The 22815-nt window shown below is 37.0% G+C and overlaps 1 protein-coding gene across 1 annotated transcript in view; it reads right to left on the bottom strand.

Annotated features, from left to right (window-relative positions):
• The window catches only part of LOC150084620 (uncharacterized), a 582065-nt gene that overhangs the window by 231810 nt on the left and 327440 nt on the right, over positions 1-22815 (bottom strand). Inside the window, exon 13 of the mRNA XM_090376306.1 lies at positions 672-758. Within this exon, the coding sequence (XP_090232432.1) occupies positions 672-758 (87 nt within the window). The remainder of the gene's footprint in view (positions 1-671; positions 759-22815) is intronic.

The following is a 22815-nucleotide window of genomic DNA, read 5'->3' as shown; positions in this document are numbered from 1 at the left end:
GAGCCTGCAAATTCACATAAGCTTAATAAATAATAGTTTGGTCCAGGGCTCTCCTTGGATATCCCATTCAACAAAGGCAGTAGAGCACAGAGCATGTAAGCAATGAAGATTTCACTTAAAATACTGTTGTTTTATATGACGCATTTGTTAATACCAAATTCATGGCTGCTGAAGTATGTAAAATTGCTCTGAAGCTCTTTAAATTCCCAGCTACAGAAAAGGTTTTTTATACTCTAGCTTGTTAAGTTGGAATTTATGTTGTTAATATATTATATAACAGACAAAAGAGTAACCCACCCCCAACAAAGCATAATAGTTTCAGTTGTTGATTCTAGTGTTAGATAAATTAATTTCTTTTTCTAGATATTAAGATTACATTAAAATTATCTTTCTTTTATTCAATTTCAGCCTTAAAAGAAGGGTGCAAGGCAGTTCCTAAAATATCAGGTTCTAAAGATTGTTCATAGACTCTATAACCTGATTCTTTATAACCCCCACCAACACACAAGATCAATTGTAACATGTTTCTTTCCCTATTAAAATTGGTCCCATGAATTTCTAGACAGTCTTGTGTCATCCTTTCTTAAAAGCATTTGAAATTTTTGGTTAATGGTGCTTTACCATTTTTTTTAATATAAACCCCAATAAATGAAAGATTTCAATTCACTTACCATCCTCTTCAGCAATATTTTCCATTGTTTTGGGATCCCATACCTTATCAGCTTTATGTTCACAAAGTATGGAATCATTTCTTTTTGCTATGAAAAGCAACAAAACAAAAGTAAGTGACCAAATTTTAATTTTTGAAATATTAAATAAAATTTAAGAAAAATAACTCAAAAATTCTTGGTAAATTTTATGTGCAGATTTTATTCAACAGCTATATATGATTAATACCAAGAATAAGAACTGCATTCACCCAATGATTATTGAGCATCGCATACAGTCACAATTCTTTTGCTGAGATCTTCTATGCATACAGAACGTGGCTACAGACAATGTGTGGTTCCCAAATAATGACCTATGGGTGAACTGAGAAACTAATGAAGATGCAATTTCTGAACCCGACATTAGACCCTAATTGGGGTCTAATGTACATAATTTGCATAATTTTGTTTAGATGCTGTCCACACCCTCATATACAGGACAATTTTTTTCTTCATTTCTATACATTAACATCCAGTGGCAGATTCAGGGTAGGGGCACCAAGGTACACCCCCCCCCTGTGCAGTTTTTCGGAAAATACACCAATCATTTAAATTCCCTTTAGCTACAAAAAAAAATTTTTTTTCCCATTGTTAACATAGGATTTTAACTATTTTTGCATTGTGGCTCAGCTACTTTCAACTCAGTCAGTTGAAAATAGCTGAAACTAGAATGGCGATCACATCAGCATCAGATATTTTCAACTGAGTCAGTTGAAAATAGTTTATGCTGATGTGATCGCCATTCATTCTAGTTTGAGGCATCACTCAGTTTGGTCGTGAGTAATGTTTACTTCAAAGTAATTCACACTTTGGCTGTGTGCCTTGTGTCCGCCAGTCACATTATTTTGTGCCCCTCTTGCCATTTTTTTCTGGATCTGCCATTGTTAACATCTTATCCTATTCACTTGACACTTTGACTAGACATAAAATGGGGGCAGCTGTTGAGGTATTCTTGAGGATTATCATTTGTGAGTAATTATAAATGTGTGTCTAATAATTCATGATTCATGTTGATATTTAGCTTCCATTGCTGAGGATCTTATTCCATTCCAGTAATTTCTTGTTTAGTTAATTTCCCAGATTTACGACTATGATAAACTTGTAATCAAAATCTTGTGTATATTTCATCCTTAATCCGGCAGTGTACAGGTTATTCCACTGCAGACTGAAAAAGATGCTGCCATGTTGGGTGATTAGGTAGGTTTCAGATTTTCATGGCACAGTTTAATAGTAACAGTTTTTCTTGGGAGGTGATTAACAGTAGCTGACAGGATCACAGGCAGATAAGCACTGTACAGGTAATGTTTAATATGCTGTGAATAAATTTACAAGGCACTACGATGTACAGCAGCATTTCTCAAACTGTTTTCCGTGAGATGTGAACAAGTGTTCCACAAAAAATAGCAATTAATAAAATAAAATAAAATAAATTTTACATATTTGTAGTGGACACCACTTTTCTATCATTATAATTTTTAACATTATTATTTTTTTATTTTTTTTTTGGTTATTAATATACTGGCATAGACTAATAATCAAATAGACCGCGGAACACTTTATTTTGGCACACTTTTGCATAGAAAAGTATGTGTAGAGGTAATGACATCTACGAAAAAGTAGCAATGCAGTGATTTAATATGCCATTCATATGCGATTAACCTGGAGTACACAGGTTGAAGGAGAGGAGGAAGCGAACCGATATCATAACTAAACTCACTTCCTTGTATAAATTTTTTTTTCTCATAATTATTAGTATTTTGAAATACTATTATTAAAATAAACGACTATGCAGTTGTGGTTGAAAAAAGGAACTTTAAAATGAGAAGCAAGTACTTCTAGTATTGCAACTGTGTTCAATGAAAACGAACACAATATTGTCAAACTTCAAAGTGAGGATGAACAATTGCAGCCTTTTGTTCCCCAAAAAATCCGAAGTGAAAAAACAGGAACCAACTAATAAAAGGCCAAAATGAAAGTATGATGACAGTTATTTGAATTTCGGCTTTACATGTGTTGGAAATAAAGATGCTCCTGTTGCACAGTATGTAATAAAATATTACAAACATTTCTTTGGTGCCTGCTAAACTTGCATTTTGTAAGTGTTCCATCACTATATTGTGAGATGAAAAGTGTTCCATCAATATATTGTGAGATGAAAAGTGTTCCATGACGAAAAAAGTTTGGGAAACGCTGATCTACGGGGTCAAGCCATTTTACAACACTTAATTTTTGTAACGTAGACCAAGTTTTGCAAAAATAGTAGGCCTGATCAAATAAAATTAAATAGGCCTCTTGCTTCAGAATCCATAGTATAGGAAGTATGAATAATGAATATTGTTCTCCACTGGAGGAATGGAAATAGTAAATAATAATGAAATTGCAGGTACAAAATTAAGGTAAACTAAATGAATAGAATAAATCAAATTAAATAAAACAAAGCAAAGTAGCTTTCGAGTGTTCATGTTGAGAAGACCATTGGGGGAGTCCCCCCCCCAACGGTCTTCTCAACATGACCTTGAGATAAGTGTTAGTAAGAAACAAAGAATGCCTGGGAGTGGTCATGTAAGGCAAACGAAGCGTGACACAAGTGCAAGCAACAGTAGAAACAATCACTGGTTAGAACTAGATGCTTGTAGCTGCGAATGCGGGGTGTGCACATTGGGCATGTGCCAATGTTTATCACATTGCAGGATAACCACCTCCATGATTCAATGTATGCACATGATTTTTTTGCGGTTACTATGACAACCGGATATATGGAGTGATTCAAGCCATACTCGTTGATGATAATTGTGCGAGTAGTAGATGATTTCGATATCACCGTGTGGGTCAAGGTCATGTTGAGAAGGCCAATAGTGCACTGCAACCGAGGAGTGCTCTGAATCAGCAGATCAGCTGATTCTTTCATATTAGGTATTAGGTATTAGGTATTAGGTATGTTCGGGGTCTGACGGCACCTGGGATTTCTCCCATCTCCGCGTATGTTCTCTGTATCGGACAAGCCAGAGATTTAAAAGTGTGTGGGATATGTACTGTGTAGTTTGTTGTGCCCATTGTTCGTCCGGCCTGTTAGCCGCCGGGCCCCTAGTGAGACCCGACGTTACCAATACCTGCCACAGGGAGGCCGGCCGGGTGTTACCAATATTTGTACTCTGGCTGGTCTTGCCACTTACTTTCCTGGGATTTTAGTGGCTAGGACCAAAAAAAAAAAAAAAAAAAAAATCGAGGTTGATATTAGTGATACAAGTTAGTATTAATATTGCGCGACGTGGGGCTGTGCGGTGAAAGTGAGTTTTAAAAACCAAATAGGTTCGGGCAAGAATTTTGATGTTCTCTTTTGATTTTGACATGTAGGGCTAAACGCTGTGCAAGACAAAAGTTTGGGGGGAGGATGAAGACTGGGGGGAAGAAATTGGAAATAAGGGGCCGACAGAGTAGATGGCCCCTGCAGGTAGTGAGGCATGCCCGTGCCCCACCAGAGTGAAAAAATTGGGGAGGCAAGGAGAGGCAAGCCTCTCCTCCCCAGGAGTTTGGAAAGAAAGATCCGCTCAAGAGAGTGCGGATTTGGGTCGCCAATAGGCTGTTCCGGCGGGAGAGTGCCACGTATGTCGTCTCCATCAGTTTGCAGGCCCTAAAAAAAATTGGCCGTTGAGTCTCATCTAGGTGGGACACTAATAGGGGATTAAATCTGGATGTCATCCTTCCAGACTGCATGTGGTCTGGGGCTTATTTTCTGGTCATTATCTTGGGGTCATAATCAAGTCTACTGGCTGTCATTATGGGGTTTTATCCCTTTCGTGATGTTTGCTAGTCCTTACACTACCTTTTGTCATTATGTAGTGGGTCTATGCTGCAAGGTCTTGGGGCAGTGTCCCTTTGTTCTGATGTCACGACTATTTAAAGGTGTTTTTTCGCTTCTATTGGCGGTAATCATGACTCTTGTAGTTCGACAATCTATTGTCACTTGTCTTTTCCTAGTGCATTTTGTAGTCAGTCCAAGGTCTGTATAGTCGGTTCCTCTGTGTCGTCTCGCAGCTATTTGCAGTTTTGTTTTGTCTCATTCCGTTAAGGTCTTCGGTATATGGCGGCTAGTGTTTGGCGCCTGCTAAATAATCCCTGGGCAAAATCAGTTAAGGCTAAATATTCTTCTTGTGTATCTAGTAGATGTGACTCGAGATCCCTCGGTAAATAGTGAACTCTAGTTATTAGTCTGCATCTAAGGTCTTCGTATTGGACACACTCAAACATAATGTGCACCCAGCTTTCTTGTTCCCCGCAAGTACAACGCGGATCCTCCACTATTCCCAATGCTGTAAGCTTTGCATTGAAAGCCCCATGACCCGTAAGGAGGTAGGTCGTGTAAAGTCCGGGTTGCAGCCAGGTTGGAAGAATGGGGTATACTCTGTCTACGTCCGGGATGAACTTTTTGGTGATGTTCCCTTTTGTTGTGTTTGTCCAGCGGTATTGCCAGGTTTCTTTTAGGTATTTCTGCAGCCTGTTCTTTTCAGCCTTGTGGGTTGCATTGTTATCCACTGTGTAGTCTTGGTGGGTGCAAGGCATTCCTTTGGTTATATAATAGCCAAAGGATTCTTTCATATTCCGAGATCTGGTCTTGGAGCCTCCTGGTAGATTCCCCAATGTAGTAACTACCGCAGTCATGGCAGGCAATGCAATATACCAAGCCGCTGCATAACAAAGAGGAGGGGATGGGCGTTTTTACCCTCAAGAGAAGGGATTGCAATTTTTTTTTTTTTTTCGGGAAGATACAAAAATTAAAATTTTATCCAGTGAGACCGTAGAATCTTAGAGAGGCACTGCGAGGGTAATAAGGGATAAAGGCAGTCGAGATTGCATCATCATTGTGGGAGGCTCTGGGGTGTGCGGTAAGCTCACAGACCTGCAAATCGCATTTGTCCAGGTACAGGCAGAGTAGCCACAGTTAGATAGATCTGTCTTTACTTTCGAAATTTCGCCATGCCTGTCGTCTATGGAGCTGGAATGGATCGAGGCATGGGTGAATAGGGTGTGCGCGGTACTGATAAGCTGGTTGGGGATGTGTGCCGATTTGTATTTGGTGAATTCGCCAGTACACATTGGTTTACAATAGACTGAAGTTCTTAAATGTGAGCCCAAGCATTGCACCAGAACATCCAGAAAGGAGAGGGCATCGTCTGACTCTAGTTTGATCAGTCTATCGTAAGCCAATGTGTACTGGCCAATTCACCAACTACAAATCGGCACATGCTCCAACCAGCTTATCAGTATCACGTGGGCCCTATTCACCCATGCCTGGACCCATTCCAGCTCCATAGACGACAGGCGCGGTGAAAAAATTTCAAAAGTAAAGACAGATCTATCTAACTGTGGCTACCCTGTCTGTGCCCTGGACAAATGTGATTTGCAGGCCTGTGAGCTTGCCGCACACCCCAGAGCCTCCCACAATGATGACAAGATCTCAACTGCCTTTATCCCTTATTATTCTGGTGTCTCACAATGCCTCTCTAAGATTCTACAGGCTTAATGGATAAAATTTTAATTTTTGCAGCTTCCTGGTAAAAAACTGTGATCCCTTCTCTCGATGGTAAAAAAAGTCCATCCCCTCCTCCTCGTTATGCAGTGGCTCGGTGTATTGCATTACCTGCCGTGATTGTGGTAGTTACTACGTCGGGGAATCCACCAGGAGGATCCAAGACTGGATCTCAGAACATGACCCTGACCCACGGCATGATATCGAAATCGTCGATCACTCACACAATTACCATCAACAAAGGCATGTCCATACATCGAATCATGCAGGCGGTTATCCTGCAATGTGATAAATGTTGGCACGTGCCCAATGTGTGCACCCAGCATTTGCAGCTACAAGCATCTAGTTCTAACTAGTGATTGTCCTACTGTTGCTTGCACTAGTGTCATGCTTTGTTTGCCTTACATGACCAAGCCCAGGCATTCTTTGTTTCATACTAACGTTTACATTCAAGCTGATGAAGAGTCCCTCAGACTCGAAAGCTACTTTGCTTTATTTAATTTAATTTAATTTATTCTATTCATTCAGTTTACCTTAATTTTGTACCTGTAGTTTATATTAAAGGTTACTACCTTGTTAGTACCTGAAATTTCATTATTATTTACTATATCCATTTCTCCGGTGGAGAACAATATTCATACTTCCTAGACCTGATCAACTTTATTTGAATACCTATAATCCATACTTTATTTGAGTGAAACATCATTAGGGCTCGTGCCAGGGGTGCACAAGTGAGGCACCTGCCACAGATGCCACCCAAAATAAGCACTGCTGTGCTACTGCATATATATGCATATGTTATGATATGAATTAGACATCGTTATAAGGTTTTTCCACATGTGCTACAAATGCTAGTGCCAGCCCTGGATATGGCATAGGTGTGATAATATATATCAATCAGCACTCCAATGTCTATACAGAAAGAACCTTTAGCATATTTAGATTTTTAAGACAGAATGTAGGTGATGGTGGTGGTGTTTGTATTATAATATGTTAGTATTATAATGGCTATTTGATGCAAGGGCACAAGCTTTATCTGCATCTGCCAGGAAAAGAAAAAAAAAAGAAAAAAAAAAAATCCATCATTCATGCCTTTCCCATCGCCAAAAAGTGCCTATCCGATTCTGCTTTGGACTTTACCAAAATACAAACTTCAACAAATGTGGCAGGCAATTCGTTCCAGTGATCTGCAACATGCTGGCTGAAAGTAAACTTCATGAGATCCAGCTTTCTGTCAAGTCCTCAAAATTTTGTTTTTGCACCTTCTGGCAGTGAAACTATACCTTCCCCATTTATTTTAGTGATTCCCTTCAGGGCCTTATATACCTCTAGCATATACCCCCTAAGATGCCTAGGTATCCAAATTTGCAGTCTGCATTTTCTAAGCTGCTCTCTTCATATGGACATTAATTCACAGCGCTTGCCAATCTGGATGGCATTCACTAACCCTTTCTAGAAGTTCTGTCTTTCTTCACTCCAAACCCGAACACAATACTCTAAATGTGGTCTTACCAAAATCTTATATAAAAGGATAATGACATCCTTTCCCCTACTTGTGAAGGTCATATATATCATAGACAAGACACCACGTACCTTCCTAGCCACCTATCAATGCTGAACAGAAAATCTTACACCTGACTGAATTGTAGCCCAAATAATTTTTTTCCTGTAATCCTTTAACTCCACTACCATTATCTTGTAAGCAGCTACTGGATTTCTGTTCCACAGAAATTCAGTATTCATATCAAGATTTCGTTTGCACAAAACAAGGCCTTAAACATCAGTTGCCAATTTTCTGGCCAATTTTGCAGCTAATCAAAGTCATTTTGAAGCAAAATAACTTAGTTCTAGTCCAGGGGTTCTTAGCCTGGTGCTCGCAAGCACCACTATTCTGTTTAAATAAATTGGTCATGAGCAAAATAAATAAATTTTGCTCATGACCAATCCTAAAATCGGTGCTCACGAGCACCTTTGCTTAAGACAAAAAATTTACAGTGAAACTTCCCTTTAACGGACAGCCATGGGAAATGAAAATCTGTCCGTTAGAGAGAGTGTCCACTAACAAGAAGTCTGAGGGAGAAAAAAAAAAAGAAAGAAAGAAAAATCGTTAAACGTTTAATGTAAAATTAAATTAAAATATATACAGATTTTGAACAATATTTTTGTAAATAATATACACACAATTGTGCTATGCATATTATGACTTTATCTGAAGAAAAATACATACAGTAATCACTTATTTTCTTCTGCACCTTCTTCCGGCTGATAATTTTGTTTTCAACATTTGTTTGGAGTGAAGAAACCATCGAAAGTCCTTCAGTATCTTCTTCAGCTGCGAAAAACATTTTAAAACGATTGATTTGTATGAGCGCTTCTTCTATTTTCATCGGTGGTTCGTCGTTAATATGTTCTTCGACAGAATGACCTCCTTCCATTTCTTCATCCTCATGAGGAACTTCTTGAAAAATATCGATGATAATGTCGTTGATATCTATAGCACCATCTTCTGTAGTGAGGTTCGAGTCTATATCTTTGTAGCCAGGGTCACTTGTAGCGGAAGTATCGTACATTATCAATAGATGCTGAAGTTCTTGTTCTTCTTGGTGCTCCACATTGCTGTTCACAACTTCAATTTTTGCGTTTGAGAAGCCAGACTTTACAAAACAGTTCACGACAGTTTGTTTTCTAATTGCGTTTACTGAAGAGGAAATCCATTGAATCGCATCTAGGATGCTGATTTTCTTTGCAAGGTCACTCGCACATGTTACATCGTTCATGTTTGCAATGAGATGTCTTAAAACACGTTTTCTGTAGTGAAGTTTAAAATTTTTTATTATCCCTTGATCCAAGGGCTGACACTCTGCAGATGTGTTTGGTGGCAGAAAAACGATTTGAATGTTGGACAATTCAATGTGCGGGTGAGATGCAGCATTATCCATGAAAAGAATAATTTTTCTGTTTTGACGAATCATGTTTTGGTTAAAGGGACTTATCCATTTGCTCATGATATCTCGTGTCATCCACGCTTTTTTATTAGACTTAAAGTCAACATTCAAAAGATTCAACTTTATGCCCTTGAAACAAAGAGGATTTTGTGGTTTTCCTATAACAAGAGGTTGTTCAAAGTCTCCCAGCATATTTGTACACAATAGTACAGTCAAGCGTTCCTTAGAAATTTTTCCGCCCTGGCACTTTTCGTTTTTTAGACTCATTGTTTTTTCAGGAAGAGCTTTAAAAAACAACCCTGTTTCGTCACAGTTGTAAATATCCTTAGCTTCAAAATCACAACATAAATCTTCCAATTTTACGGTCCACTCTGTTACAACCCCAGTATCAACAGATCCACCTTCACCACTTACGGTTTTCCAAGAAATTTTATGCCGAGTTTTGAACTTGTCTAGCCATCCCACAGAAGCTTTGAACTCATTTACCCCCATAGATTTCACAACCTCCAAAGCCTTTTCCCTAATAATAGGCCCATTAATGGGAATTTTTTTTAGCACGTGCGCGACAAATTTGAAGTCCAACAGTTTTCGGGAATGATTTTTTTTGAACCTGATCATTTACGTGTTGCCAAAATTGTTTGAGCAGTTCATTTTTTTTATTTAGGATGTCGCTTACCTGCGTCTTGCCGATTTTGAATTTTGCATCGAGATTGCGAACACTAATTTTTTGCCGATCATACGCATTAATGAGTTCGACTTTATCTTTTAAAGTTAAATGTTTACGAGAAGACATTGTGCACTTCACACGACACTGAACAAAACTGAAAACTGAAATTCAAAAGACGAAAGGCCGACAAAATTCTCCCCCCTGCACACACCGAATTCATCAGAAGTTGTACACGTGCCTTAAAATTCTTGAAAAAGGGTTTAGAACCGCAACATAAACCTTGATAAAATTCAGAGAATCGGAAATAGAAAATAAACACACGATTGAGGCAATAAGTGGAAGAAAAGTTCCTAGAAAAAGGGCTGTGAGCTCGCCCGCTGTCCGTTATTGGGAGATCAAATTAAGTGCTAATCTAAACGAAACAGTGCAGATTGCCTGTCCGCGTCCGTTACAGAGAATGTCCGCTAGACAGAAGCTGAAAACACGTTAAAACCAACAGAGGAGAGTTGGGGAATTTGAAAATGTCTGTTGTAGAGAGATGTCCGTTAAAGAGAGGTGTCCGTTAGGAGAAGTTTCACTGTATATATAAATTTTTGTATTTAAAAAAGGTGTTTTTTATTTCTCAACTTTCTGCAATAATCTACAAAAATCCATGCCACTCTTCGCTAGAAAATCCTTTATTTTGTTAGTGATTGGAGGGAAATTATATATTTTACAAAGCTTTAATCTCAAAAATGGTCAAAGTTTGACACTTGGACGGTATTATAATATTTTCTTATTAATTATTGTTAATTTGACATTTTAGTAAGAAAAATTTTTACAAAATACTTTGTTGAGAGTACGATCATTTTTGCCATAGTATCGCTACAGACCAAGGATACTGCCTCATGCGATTCTTGGTTTCTAGTTTTAACAGGTTTCTTCCGAGTTTTGCTCAGTTGCGCTGCTGCAATAGGTACCGTATATGTATAGTGCTGATGAAAGGTGATGAAAGTGTTATAGTAAGAAATCTCTTGATTTTCTGTGCAGCTTAAATATATTTTCTTTTAACAGATTTAACTAAAGTTACTAAACCATTTCAAAATGGATAAGTTTTTAAAAAGAAACCGAAACGACCATGATGAGGAAAAAAAATTATGTATTAACACTACCTTTGCAGTCGTCTGACTCAGACCTACATGTTTCAAATGCAAAGAAACAAAAAATCGAAAAGTATGCATTTCAGTCTTCTTGGGAATATGATTATTTGATAATAGATAATAGTAGTGGTACTGGTGTAATTTGCTTATTATGTCAGGTATGTTTGGCTGGCTATTGGAAGTGAAATTGTGAAAGACATTACCAAATATGCCATAGGAATTTTCACGAAGCTTTTCCCAAATTTAGTGATATTAGAAAAGCTAAACTTCAAGAAATAAAAAAGAAACTTAAAAGACAGAAAATATTTTAAATTTAGGTTAAGCTAATAGTAGTAAAGTGTTCATGGCTACACTAGCGGTGAAATAATAAAAAATTGTGTAGTGTCATCATTAGAAGTGCTTGCTAGCATCTTACCAGAAAAACCGAATGCTACCTTGATTAGCTCTGCCAAAAATATTTCTTTGAGTAATGATACAGTTCAAATTGAGTTCATAAAATCGCAGATGTAATATTCAATGAATTATTAGATAGAATCGAGAGTTGTGTATTTTTTTCACTGGCACTTGATGAGTCGACTGATGTTTCAGGCATATCACAACTCATGCTTTGTTTGTTTGATTCAACATGATGGCAGCTGTGAAGATGATTGCTAAATCCCTAAATCAATGACTTCTAAAAATATTTTTGGAAGACCTTCAAGCACTGCATTCTGATCTTATTACCAATACAGAGGTTGATTGGCTCAGTTTTGGAAAGGCACTTTCCAGAATTTGGGAGGGGTTTGAAGAACTAAAAGCTTTTCTAATAGAAAGCAATAAGAAAACCTTTTTAATGAAATTTTTATTGAAGATTTCAAGATTACACTTTTCATTCATGGTTGACATCTTCAGCCATTTAAATGAGTTAAATTTGAGGCTACAGGAAAAAGATAAATTTGTGGTAGTTTTATATGAGGAGATTATTCCATTTTAGTAAAAACTTTAGTAAAATGTGTTTCAGAATCAAGTTTTAAAAGGAAATTTGCTTCACTTTCCTACTCTTAAAAATGTCTAAAGGAAACTGCTGAGGAGTGCCCAATGTTTGTAATGAATGTAATCAAAGACCTTAGTGACAAATTCCAAGAAAGATTTGAATACTTGAAAGAGCACCTCCCAAAATTTGAATTAACGATAAATTACAGAAATTTTGAAATCAGTAACTTGGAACAAATTTTCAATCAAAATGAAGTAGCAGCTGCTGAGTTAGAACCTGTTGATATGCAGCCGTCTTTAGCTCTGAAATCTATTTTCCAGCACAAAACTATTTTAAAATTCTGGGTTTCTTTCGACTGCAAAAATTTTCCTTTATTACAAAGAGAAGTGTTCAAAGTACTTTCTAGGTTCGGATCAACATACACGTGTGAGAGTGCTTTTTCATTAATGAACAATATCAAAAACAAAAAAAAGAGAAAAAGATCGTTGACACCACATTTGGAAGAAAATTTTCAATCATCTCTTCATAATGGAGAAATTAATTTCAAAGGTTTGGCATCATCTCTCAAAGTCAAGGTTCACACTGATAAGTAATAAATATTAGTGCCCAAAATTTTAAATTGAGAAATAAAATTCTTGTATGTATAATATGGCTAAAAATTACTTTAAAAAATGCATTTTTAATTTTTAAGCAAAAAAAATTATATTTTAATATGTGGTGTTTGCACGTATTGTAAGCTGCAAAATTTTGCTTGCTTAAAGCAAAAGGTTAAGAACCCCTGTTCTAATCCTTAACCAGCTTTCTTATCTTTAAATGATTAGCAAATTATGACAACTTCCTCTGCATTCTCTCATCAATGTCATTGAAATAAGAAGCAGAAGTCACCCAACACTGATCCATGGTTGGCTCCACTTGCTACAATGATCAATATTGAGGTATGTCCATTTACAATTATGCTGTTCCCTACCATTAAGCCAGCCATTGATCTTTGAAGAACTTTATCATCTGCTCCAGTTTATATAAGAATAGCCTTTCATATCAAAAACTTTATCAAAATGGTTTACGACTACATTATAATGTATCCTTAATCACAGATTTCATGTTTTTACTCACTAATGAAGTAAAATCAATGGTCTATAGTTTCTATCAGACCTTTCACACCTCTTTTGCAAATTCTATCAGTACTAGTAGTGACATATGATGCAAGAAAGCAAGCTTATAAAGAATCATCCAGCAAAAAAATAAATATATAAAAAACCTTCCCACATCACCTGTCCATCCTATCTAATAATTTGCCTAGTTCTTCCTTGAATTTATTCAAACCATACAGTTCTACAAGAACAACAGAAGGAAGTTAGTTGCAACAATCCTTCCTCATTTTGAATTTGTCCCCCTCATGAGTATAGTCTGAGAAAGAGGAAGAATGCCATCAGCACTGATTTTGTTCAATCCATTCAAAGCCTTAAACATCTCAATCAGATTACCTTTCGGGTACCTAGTTTCTAGATGCTACAATTTGCAGAAGTGAAGCCTTTCTTGGTAAGACCACCCTTTCACTCCCTTAAACAATCTTGGTGTGCTTCACTGAACCTGTTACAGTACACCCACATCCTTCCTAAAATGAGGACTCCAGACCTGTATATTCAAGATTCAGCCTAACCATTGCTTTATAAAATGGAATAATCATCTCCTTATCCCTGAGATAGCAAAGTTAAATCGTATGAGCTGTCCTGGCAGCCTGTCAATATAGCTCAGAAAACTTCATATCTGACTACACAATTACCCCACAACCACATTTTTTAATTTACCATTACCCTGAGTTAAAATGTTAAAATTGCCATTTCTCAGTCCATCTGCCTAATTTTTCTAGCTCTTGTTGCATTAGAATACCTTGATCATTGTCATTAACCACCCTGCCATTCTTTGTATCATCTGCAAACTGAGATATTAAGCCTGATATACCTTCATAAATATCATTAATAATTACAGAAAATAACAATGGGCCCAGCACTGAACCCCGGAGGACTCCACTCAACATTAGTCCATGAAGAGCAGCGTCTATTAATAACTACTCTCTGTCTCCTCCAATTCAACCATCCCTTTATCCAAAGCAGTAACCTGATCTTAATGACACACTGCTACAATTTGTACAGCAGTCTTTTATGTGCAACAGCATCAAAGCTCTCCTGAAATCAAAGTAGATATCAAAATTATTTTCTGCATCCAGTTCCTTTGTCACTGCATCATAGTATCCAATCAGAGTGGTCAGACAAGATTGCTCCTTAACAAATCCATGCTGTGACTGAAGCATAATTGTATTTCGGTCTAGATAGTCCTGAATTACCTCTTTAACCAGTGATTAAATTATTAATTATGGATATATTAGCACATCTCCAGTACATAAGGACCTCTTATCCATGGATATTCTCATAATTATGGCTAAGGGTTTGCTCGCCTCCTCTGCTGCCTCCTTTAATATGATTGGATAGGTCCCATCCATCTCAGGTGCCTTTTTTATGTTCAGCTTCAACAATTTCTTTTCCACTTTCCTTTCAGTTATTACAAAGTCATTTAGTTTCCCATTGGAGTTTGATAAACTTCTGTCACAGCCTACCATAAAGAATTTCTTATGTGTTTATGTTGATGCAAAATATCTATTCAATTTGTCAACAACCTGTTAACCCACTGACATCAAATGGCCCAACATGATTCAACTCCTTCCTTTGACTATCGATATAATCATAGAAATCTTTGCTGCTTTTCTTGGTATTCTACAGAGATTTCTTAATCTGCTTTAACTTGCCTAACTTCCTTTGTGATTTGATTACAGATTAATTTATATATACTATAGGTTTCTGATCACCTGATAGTTTATCTGCATCCCATGCATTTTGGTCCTCTGCAACATGTCTCAATAGTTCATCTGACATCCATTTAGGTCTAAGGCTTGAACAGTATTTCTTTGTTGGTATGAAAAGGCTAGTAACTTTTTTGATCACTTCTCTGAATGCTTCCCATTTAGAATTTGCTGTTGGTAACATCATCAGTTAGTTCCACTGTATAGAATTTAAAAACTGTCTGAGACCACTGTAGTTACCCCTATGAAAACAAACGCCTTTCCCTTTACCCTTGACCATAGTTATGTCTTTACCAAGACAATAATCTGTCAAGGTTTGTCTGGTCTTTTTCTGGTTTAGGAAGAGCAATGGCTATAGAACAGAGGATGGCAAGCAGTGATTGCAGTGCATCAAAATAAATAATATACATGTAAAAAAACAACCCAAAACTTCTACTAAGCATTAACACAGAAGTTTTTGTAAGTTCAAACCAGGGTGGAGGGGGGGGGAAGCCAAACAAATCTTGACTGAAGGAAATTTTCCAGAATCTGATTTCATTCCCAACACGATCATCTGTATTTTTACTGATCATGAAGGCAAAACATAACCATGATTCTTTTCATTCTTATGCCAAGTATATCTGGCTTTTTCAAAATTGATGGGCCTGTTGGTAGAGGTAGGTTACTTTCTAGAAAGAACAGTATTAATAATTCAGCTTTGGCTGCCATTAATAATCTCATGATAAATCTTCTGATAAAGACTATAGCAATATCTATAGATTGAGAAGTGATAATTCGTTCATCTGTCCTGGAAAGAGTTGTATATTTTGTCCAGTCAGCTTTGCTGAATTTTCATCTCCTGCCTTCCAGGTGTGTAACATCATTTGTTAATGTTTTGCAGTAAAGTAACAACTATTAAGAAGGTATTCTGGCATTGTACATTCAATGATTGGGTATAGGATTAGCTAGAATATGGAGATGCCTAAAGCCAAGGCTGTTTCTGTAGGCAAGATGGATATAATTTGAGCAGTGAATGAATTTACTTATCCAATAATTTCAGTTTTCTTCATTTGTCTTGTTGGTGATGCTATCAGAAGGGAGGGATGATGTTTGTTTACATTTCCCCACCCATGACAAAAGTGGGTCAGTAGCTGTGTTACTAATTCTTCAAAACCTTCATATGCATATTACTGATATGGAGGGAGATATAGTGAGATCTGTGTTAGTGTAAATTTGGATTGAAATTTGTACCGCTGCTGCTACTTTCAAAGATGTTTGCACAAGTAAAGGAATATATAGAGTGGAGTGAGACTGGTCTTGTCTTCTTATATATTGTAATTTTTTGTTCTTATTCTTACTTGTGGAGTGAGGTTTGTTTTTTTTGAAACAGATGCTCAGAGAACTGTTTATCAATCAAACCATGAATGTTGATATTAATGCAACAACCACCAGTTCAACCATATTATTCTTTTATTGTTATTTGGTATTAGTATGTGTCTGTCTTAAAGAGGCAGTCTATTAATGTTGATAAAGCAAATGAATGGCTGTCCATATCTACCTTTGCATGTACTCCAAATTCGACTATATTCATGTGATCATAGAGATTCTTTTTTTGTCTTTTGTTTTTGGCTTTTAGGCAAATTTTAAGCAATGGTGGAAGTGACTTTTCTTTTTTTTTTAATGAAAAATAAGACAGTACCTGGTTCTGTAAGGATTAAAGTTAGCTAAGTTTTCTTCACTCCGTGGAAGAAGTCAACATTTCAGCAAATGATAGTGAGCATTCAAGAAGTTGTAGGGTCTTGTGCAGAACAAAGTTTGGTGAAGTGGAATGCAGTGTACTATTATGAGCCAAACCATAGATTTAATTTCCAGGCAAGATATCATTAAGCATTTGCTGGGAAGTAAGAAGACAGAGAGGTTATCTGCTATCACTATATCAGGCTTTTGTTAGACCACACTTGGAATACTGTGTTCAAGTATGGAGACCGCACCTAAAGAAAGACATCGAGCTTCTTGAAAGGGTGCAAAGACGGGTAACTCACCTGGTGAGATTGGCAAAAGGGCGTCCTTATGAAGAAAGACTTTGAATATGTGGGTTGTAGAGTTTGGAAACTAGACACCTTAGAGGAGATTTGACTGAGGTGTTTAAGGCTCTGAGAGGCATCAGTAAAATGAATGAGGACGAAAATTTCAAGATTATAAATGATAGTAGTAGTAGTAGTAGTAGTGCCATGTGATGCAAGAAAGCAAGTGTATTAGCTTATGCAGCATCAGCCAAAAAAAAAAACACACCATTCCCTCCAAATGCCTGTCCAGTTCCTCCTTAAATTTATTTAACCTATCAACTTCCACAATGACAGATGGAAGTTTGTTCCAGCAATTAACCACCCGCTGGCTAAAGGCAAATTTCCGCACATCTATTCTACATCTGTCTTTTCTTAATTTGAATTTATGCCCCCTTAGGTTCGTAATCTGAACAAGTGGAAGGATCCCATCAGAATTCAGCGTGCTCAACTCATTCAAGGCCTTATACACCTCAATCAGATCACCGCGCAGGTGCCTAGACTCCAGCCACTGCAATTTGCAGAACTTAAGCCTCTCTTGGTAAGAGGATCCCTTCATTCCCCTCACCAATCTTGTTGCCCTTCTCTGTACACGCTCAAGCAAATCTACATCCTTCCTAAAATGAGGCCTCCAGACCTGTACGCAGTATTTTGCCTTATAAGGACAATCACTTCCTTTTTCCTGCTAGCAAAATATCATTGACAAAACCCCATGACCTGCCCTGGCAGCCTGTCTGCATTGCTCAGAAAAGTTCACATGTGACTGCACAATTACTCCCAGGTCTTTTTCATTTTCTACCACCTTAAGTGTAGTACCAAACAGTTGGTACGTTTCTCTGGGGTTATTTCTACCCATATGCAGTACTTTGCATTTGTCAAGGTTTGATGCTAGAACTAGGGGACATAAATTCAAGTTACGGGGGGGAAATGTTTAGATTGGACTGCAGGAAGTTTTATTTTAGCCAGCGAGTTATATATTACTGGAATAAGTTGCCTACATGGGTGGTAGAGGCTGACAGTTTGGGGAAATTCAAAGGTCATCTGGATAGTACCTTCGGGTGAGGGAAGCGCATAGGATGATAGGTGGTTTAATTTCCTTTTCTTATATTAATTATTATTATTATTTATTTTTTTAAAATTTTTTTATCATTGTTATATTTGGGTTTTTTTGGCTGGTGCAGCATAAGCCATAGGCTTTCTTGCACCATGCGGCCATTACTAATACTATCACATGCAGTCAGCAATCAGAAAAATTTTTTTCTCTCCAATTGAAAATGGAAGGCAGATCATAAGGTGGAAAGCTTGTTTATAAGGCCTTTGTGCCAAACATGATTGAAATATCAAGTGTAGCCATTGAGTTTCTTCTAACATTTCCATGGAATTTTTCCAAATATGTGCAACTTATGCTAAGAAATCTCTGTGGACTGACACTAACAGAACCCATCTGTTAAGATAGAGAATTTCAAGATAGTATAAAATTTGGCAGTTGATCAACTGGAAGGGAAGGATTTGTTACCTGCATTCCATCTGACCCAGAAGCTTTGTTCACTTTTAGCTGCAGAAATTTCTCTTCCATTTTCCTTTCAGTAATAATAACACCACTTTGCATGGTTTTTGATGTTTGTAAACTAATCTTCTTCAAGTTCTCTGCCCACAGGCAGATTCGGGGATCCAATGATGCCATTTTTCTCTATCTTGTGCTTTCCTTTTAATTCCTGCATAATTTCCTCTTCCCATCCAATCCATCCTTCCAAGTCTCCTTCTCCCAACAGCTCTCTTCCCACACATCTTCCCCTCTATCACTTTCCTTAGCATGCTTTCTCTTCTCAAAACATGTTCTATAAAGTTCTTTTGTCTTCTTCTTAGTTCTTTTACTAACATTCTCACTTCTCCTATTTTCCTCAAAACTTTCACTCTTTCCATTTCACCTATTTCACCCTTTTCATTCTCCTCCACACCCACATCCTGAAAGCTTCTAGCCTTCTTTCTCCTCTCTTCCCAGTGTCCATGTCTCTGAGCCATAAAGTACAACAGTCCATATTAATGTTTTCACTATTTGCTTTCTCAAATCCTTCCTGAAACCTCTTCAGGAAGGATTTGAGAAAGGGCAAAGCCCTTTGCCTCTTTCATGCCTCTTTGCCCACTGCAATTCTCGTTTTTATTTCCTCCAGGCTTTTCCCATTTCTGTCATTATGCTTTCCAAGTATCTGTATTTGTCGACCTGTTCCAATCTCATTCCATCTAATATTACATTGATTCTTCTTCCTGGCCACTTTGAAATTAACATTATCTTAGTTTTCTTGCTGTTAATCTTCACATTGTACTCCTTTACTTTGCTGTTCAAGATATCCAAGGAGCACTGTAATTCTTCCTCATTATTAGCAATCAATACCTGGTAGTCTGCAAACCTTATTGTCTTTATCTTCTCCCCTCCTACTTTTACACCTCCTTTCTGCTCTTCTTTGTACTCTTTCATCAGTGCTTCTGCATATATATTGAATAGTAAGGGGACAAAGAACATCCTTGCCTTACACCCCTTACCAATGTCTACTACTACTTCTGAATCTTCTCCATCAATCCAAACCACAGCTGCCTGTCCCATGTAAAGTTCCCAAATTAGTTTTATATCTCTTTTATCTAGGCTAATCTTTCCTAGTACTTCCATCAGCTTAACCTAATTCACTCTGTCAAAAGCCTTTTTGAGATCAATAAAACAGATTGCCAGATCTTTTCCTATTTCCATGCTTCTTTCTGCTAGTGTTCTTAATATTGCTATTGTCTTTCTGGTCCCACATCCTTCTCTGAAGCTGAACTGATCTTCTATGAATTCACACTCCTTTGTTTTTGCTTTAATGCATTCTAAGAGAATATTTGGTAATAATTTTGAGGAATGAAAAATTAAACTGATTGTCTTATAGTCGGTACAATTTGTTGTATTCTTCTTCTTTTCTAATGGGATAATTATGGATTTTAGAAAGTCTTTGGGCCAGCTTCCCAGAAATCCTGAACAATTCTTTCTTTGCCTCTTCTCCAAGTCCTTTTATAATTTCTGCTGGTATATCATCCAGTCCAGCTGGCCTTCTCCCTTTTTAATGAGGCCACTGCCTTTTAAAATTCTTCTCTTAATAATTTTGGTCCTAAGGTCTCTTCTTATTCTGCTTTCACAGGCCAGACTGGTTAATTTGTTTTATCTATATATTCTTTCCATTTTTTCCTTATGTGTTCTTTGTCATACAGAATTTTTCCATTCTTGTCTTTTATCTTTTCACTAGTCTTATTCTTCTTGTTCATTAGCTCTTGACTTTTCCATATGTTAGATCAGTTCTCTACACTGTTCTTCCCATCATTTTTCTCTTGCTTCATTTGTTGCCCTTCTAAATTCATTATTTAAACTCCTATATTCAATCCTTGCCTCTTCTGAACTTGGGTGCATCCATTTTCTCCTCTTCCCATTTTATCTATCATTTCTTCTGTGATTCATGGTTTCTTATCCTTTCCTGATCTACTGTACCTAATTTGCTTTCTGCTATTCCTACTACAATCTTTTTAAACCTTTCCCATCTCTTCTCCACAATCTCCCTGTCAACTGCTTCTCTGAAATCTCCAGCTAGTGCAGTCTTCAGTACATTCAAATTCTATTTCCTTCTTTTCTTGAGCCCCTTATTCTCTTAAGTGTAATCTTCATTTTCATTGCTACCAAATTATGATCAGAGTTGGCATCTGCACCTGGATAGTTATGTGAATTCTTCACAACATTCCTGTACATTTTGTTGACTAAAATACAAATTTGTATAGTCGATTTGGTACCTGTCAACATCCCTCGGTCTTCTCCAAGTGTACCTTCTTTTTGCATGTCTAAACCATGTGTTTGATGTGAACATCTTTCTTCTTTTGCAAAATTCAAACATCTTTTTGTCCCTTTCATTTCTTGTCCCAAGTCCATAGTCACCAACCTCATCTCCTTCTGTTCCTTCACCAAGGATAGCATTCCAATCTCCTATCACAATGATCATGCATCTATCACTCCCCAGTTCTTCTTCCATTATATCCTCCATCTGTTCATATACCTCATCTACTTCATCCTCAGTATGGCTGCTTATAGGTAAATATACTATAAAGTATTTATGGGCACACAGGCCTCATGCTACGAGGTAAAATGATGCATTTGCACTAACCTACATATTAGGTAAATATACTTGCATAATCAATAAATCTATTGGCCTGGCCTTTAATCGTATAGCTATAATACTGTTGCTGAATTGCATAATTTTATTGAGGCTTTTGTGTGCATTTTTATCTAAAAGTACAGCTATTCCTTGCTGGTTGTCATTCCCTTCTTTGTATATTACCCTTATATCTTCACTCATGAAGCCTCCCTCATCTTTCCATCTAGTCTCTGCTATACCTAATATATTCAGTCTATTTTTCTTAATTTCTCTCTTCATATTTTCGAGTTTTCCTTTCCTCAACACTGTTCTTACATTCATGTGCCAATCTTCATAATAGGATACATATTAAAGAATTTACAACCTGAGCAGCCTTGTTACTTCTCCTTTCGATAATGACACTCACAGCATCTGGCCGTTGAGTCTCGCTTCTACTAATATAATAGCTGTAAACAGCTGTTGTTAACTCAGTTTTTTAAGTTTTTTCTGATTTCAGAAATGTTATTCATTTTTTTTCCTATCATGTACACCCCATTACAAATCACTTAAGTTGATGTCATAAGTTGTATTATTGAATGAATTAAGTTAGGAATAAATGCTGGAAATTTGTAAACTAAATCTTCACATGTTGGCAACACTGCCTTCAGCTATTTGTTTATTTTTTTAATATTATCTCGGTTTACACAAGAATCCCAGATCCAGGATAAAACCTGGCACCAAGTAGCATGGTCTGATTGGTATCGGTAAGATCCTGAACCAGCCTGCACATGAACCCTGAATGAATTAAGTTAGGAATAAATGCTGGAAATTTGTAAACTAAATCTTCACATGTTGGCAACGCTGCCTACAGCTATTTGTTTATTTTTTTAATATTATCTCGGTTTACACAAGAATCCCAGATCCAGGATAAAACCTGGCACCAGTAGCATGGTCTGATTGGTATCGGTAAGATCCTGAACCAGCCTGCACATGAACCCTGATGTGCAGAGAATGGGAGCAAAGGTCACCCCTGGCTTCTACTATACAAGAACCCCAGATCCAGGATAAAAACAAGACACTATCCTACTGGTTAATGGAGTTAATCCCTTTGCTATAAATTAACTGCTGGCAGCTTGTATGCACATAAGGTTTCTGGTAGCACTGGCAAGAGGAGGCTGTCGGCAGGCATGAATTTAATCTCTTTGTATTACCTTAGATTTCCTGTTTTCTACTGTAACAGCAATTCAAAACTTAATACTTTAGAATCATAATTTGCAAATTGTAATATTGGTAATTGCAATTGTATTATTGCTAATTGTAACTGTAATGTTCCTAAAATATTCAAATTTGTAGCCCTTTCTGTTCTCCCCACAGCATGGTCTGAGGAGTATCGGTAAGATACCTGAAACATCACCTTATTAAATTATATAATTAATAATATAGTTTTATATTATAATATATAAAACTGTAAGTTTTATATTATATTATATTATAAAAATTATACAAAACTAAGTTTTATAAGGCAAACAGCCTAATAAACTATATTATTAATTTCACATGATATAAGAGTGATATGAATATAAGGGCACAAACACACTTTTATCACATCACATGAATCTCGTCATGTCCCTGCCATACAGTAGTACTCTGTGGTCCCTGTTTAATGTAAACTGCGAAGTCGGTCGGAGAACAAACATCGTCACTGTAATGTAGGGTGGCCAGATTAAAATTTGATCTCGAGGTACTCATGCTTATGTTTGGGGTATTCATTCCTCGTTTAGGGGTACTTGCATTATATCTTAAGAAAACCGAA

This window comes from Mastigoproctus giganteus, chromosome 6, assembly GCF_048544385.1.
Source record: "Mastigoproctus giganteus isolate SK-2022 chromosome 6, ASM4854438v1, whole genome shotgun sequence".
Lineage (NCBI taxonomy): Eukaryota > Metazoa > Arthropoda > Arachnida > Uropygi > Thelyphonidae > Mastigoproctus > Mastigoproctus giganteus.
This window is presented reverse-complemented; position numbering and strand designations above follow the sequence as displayed.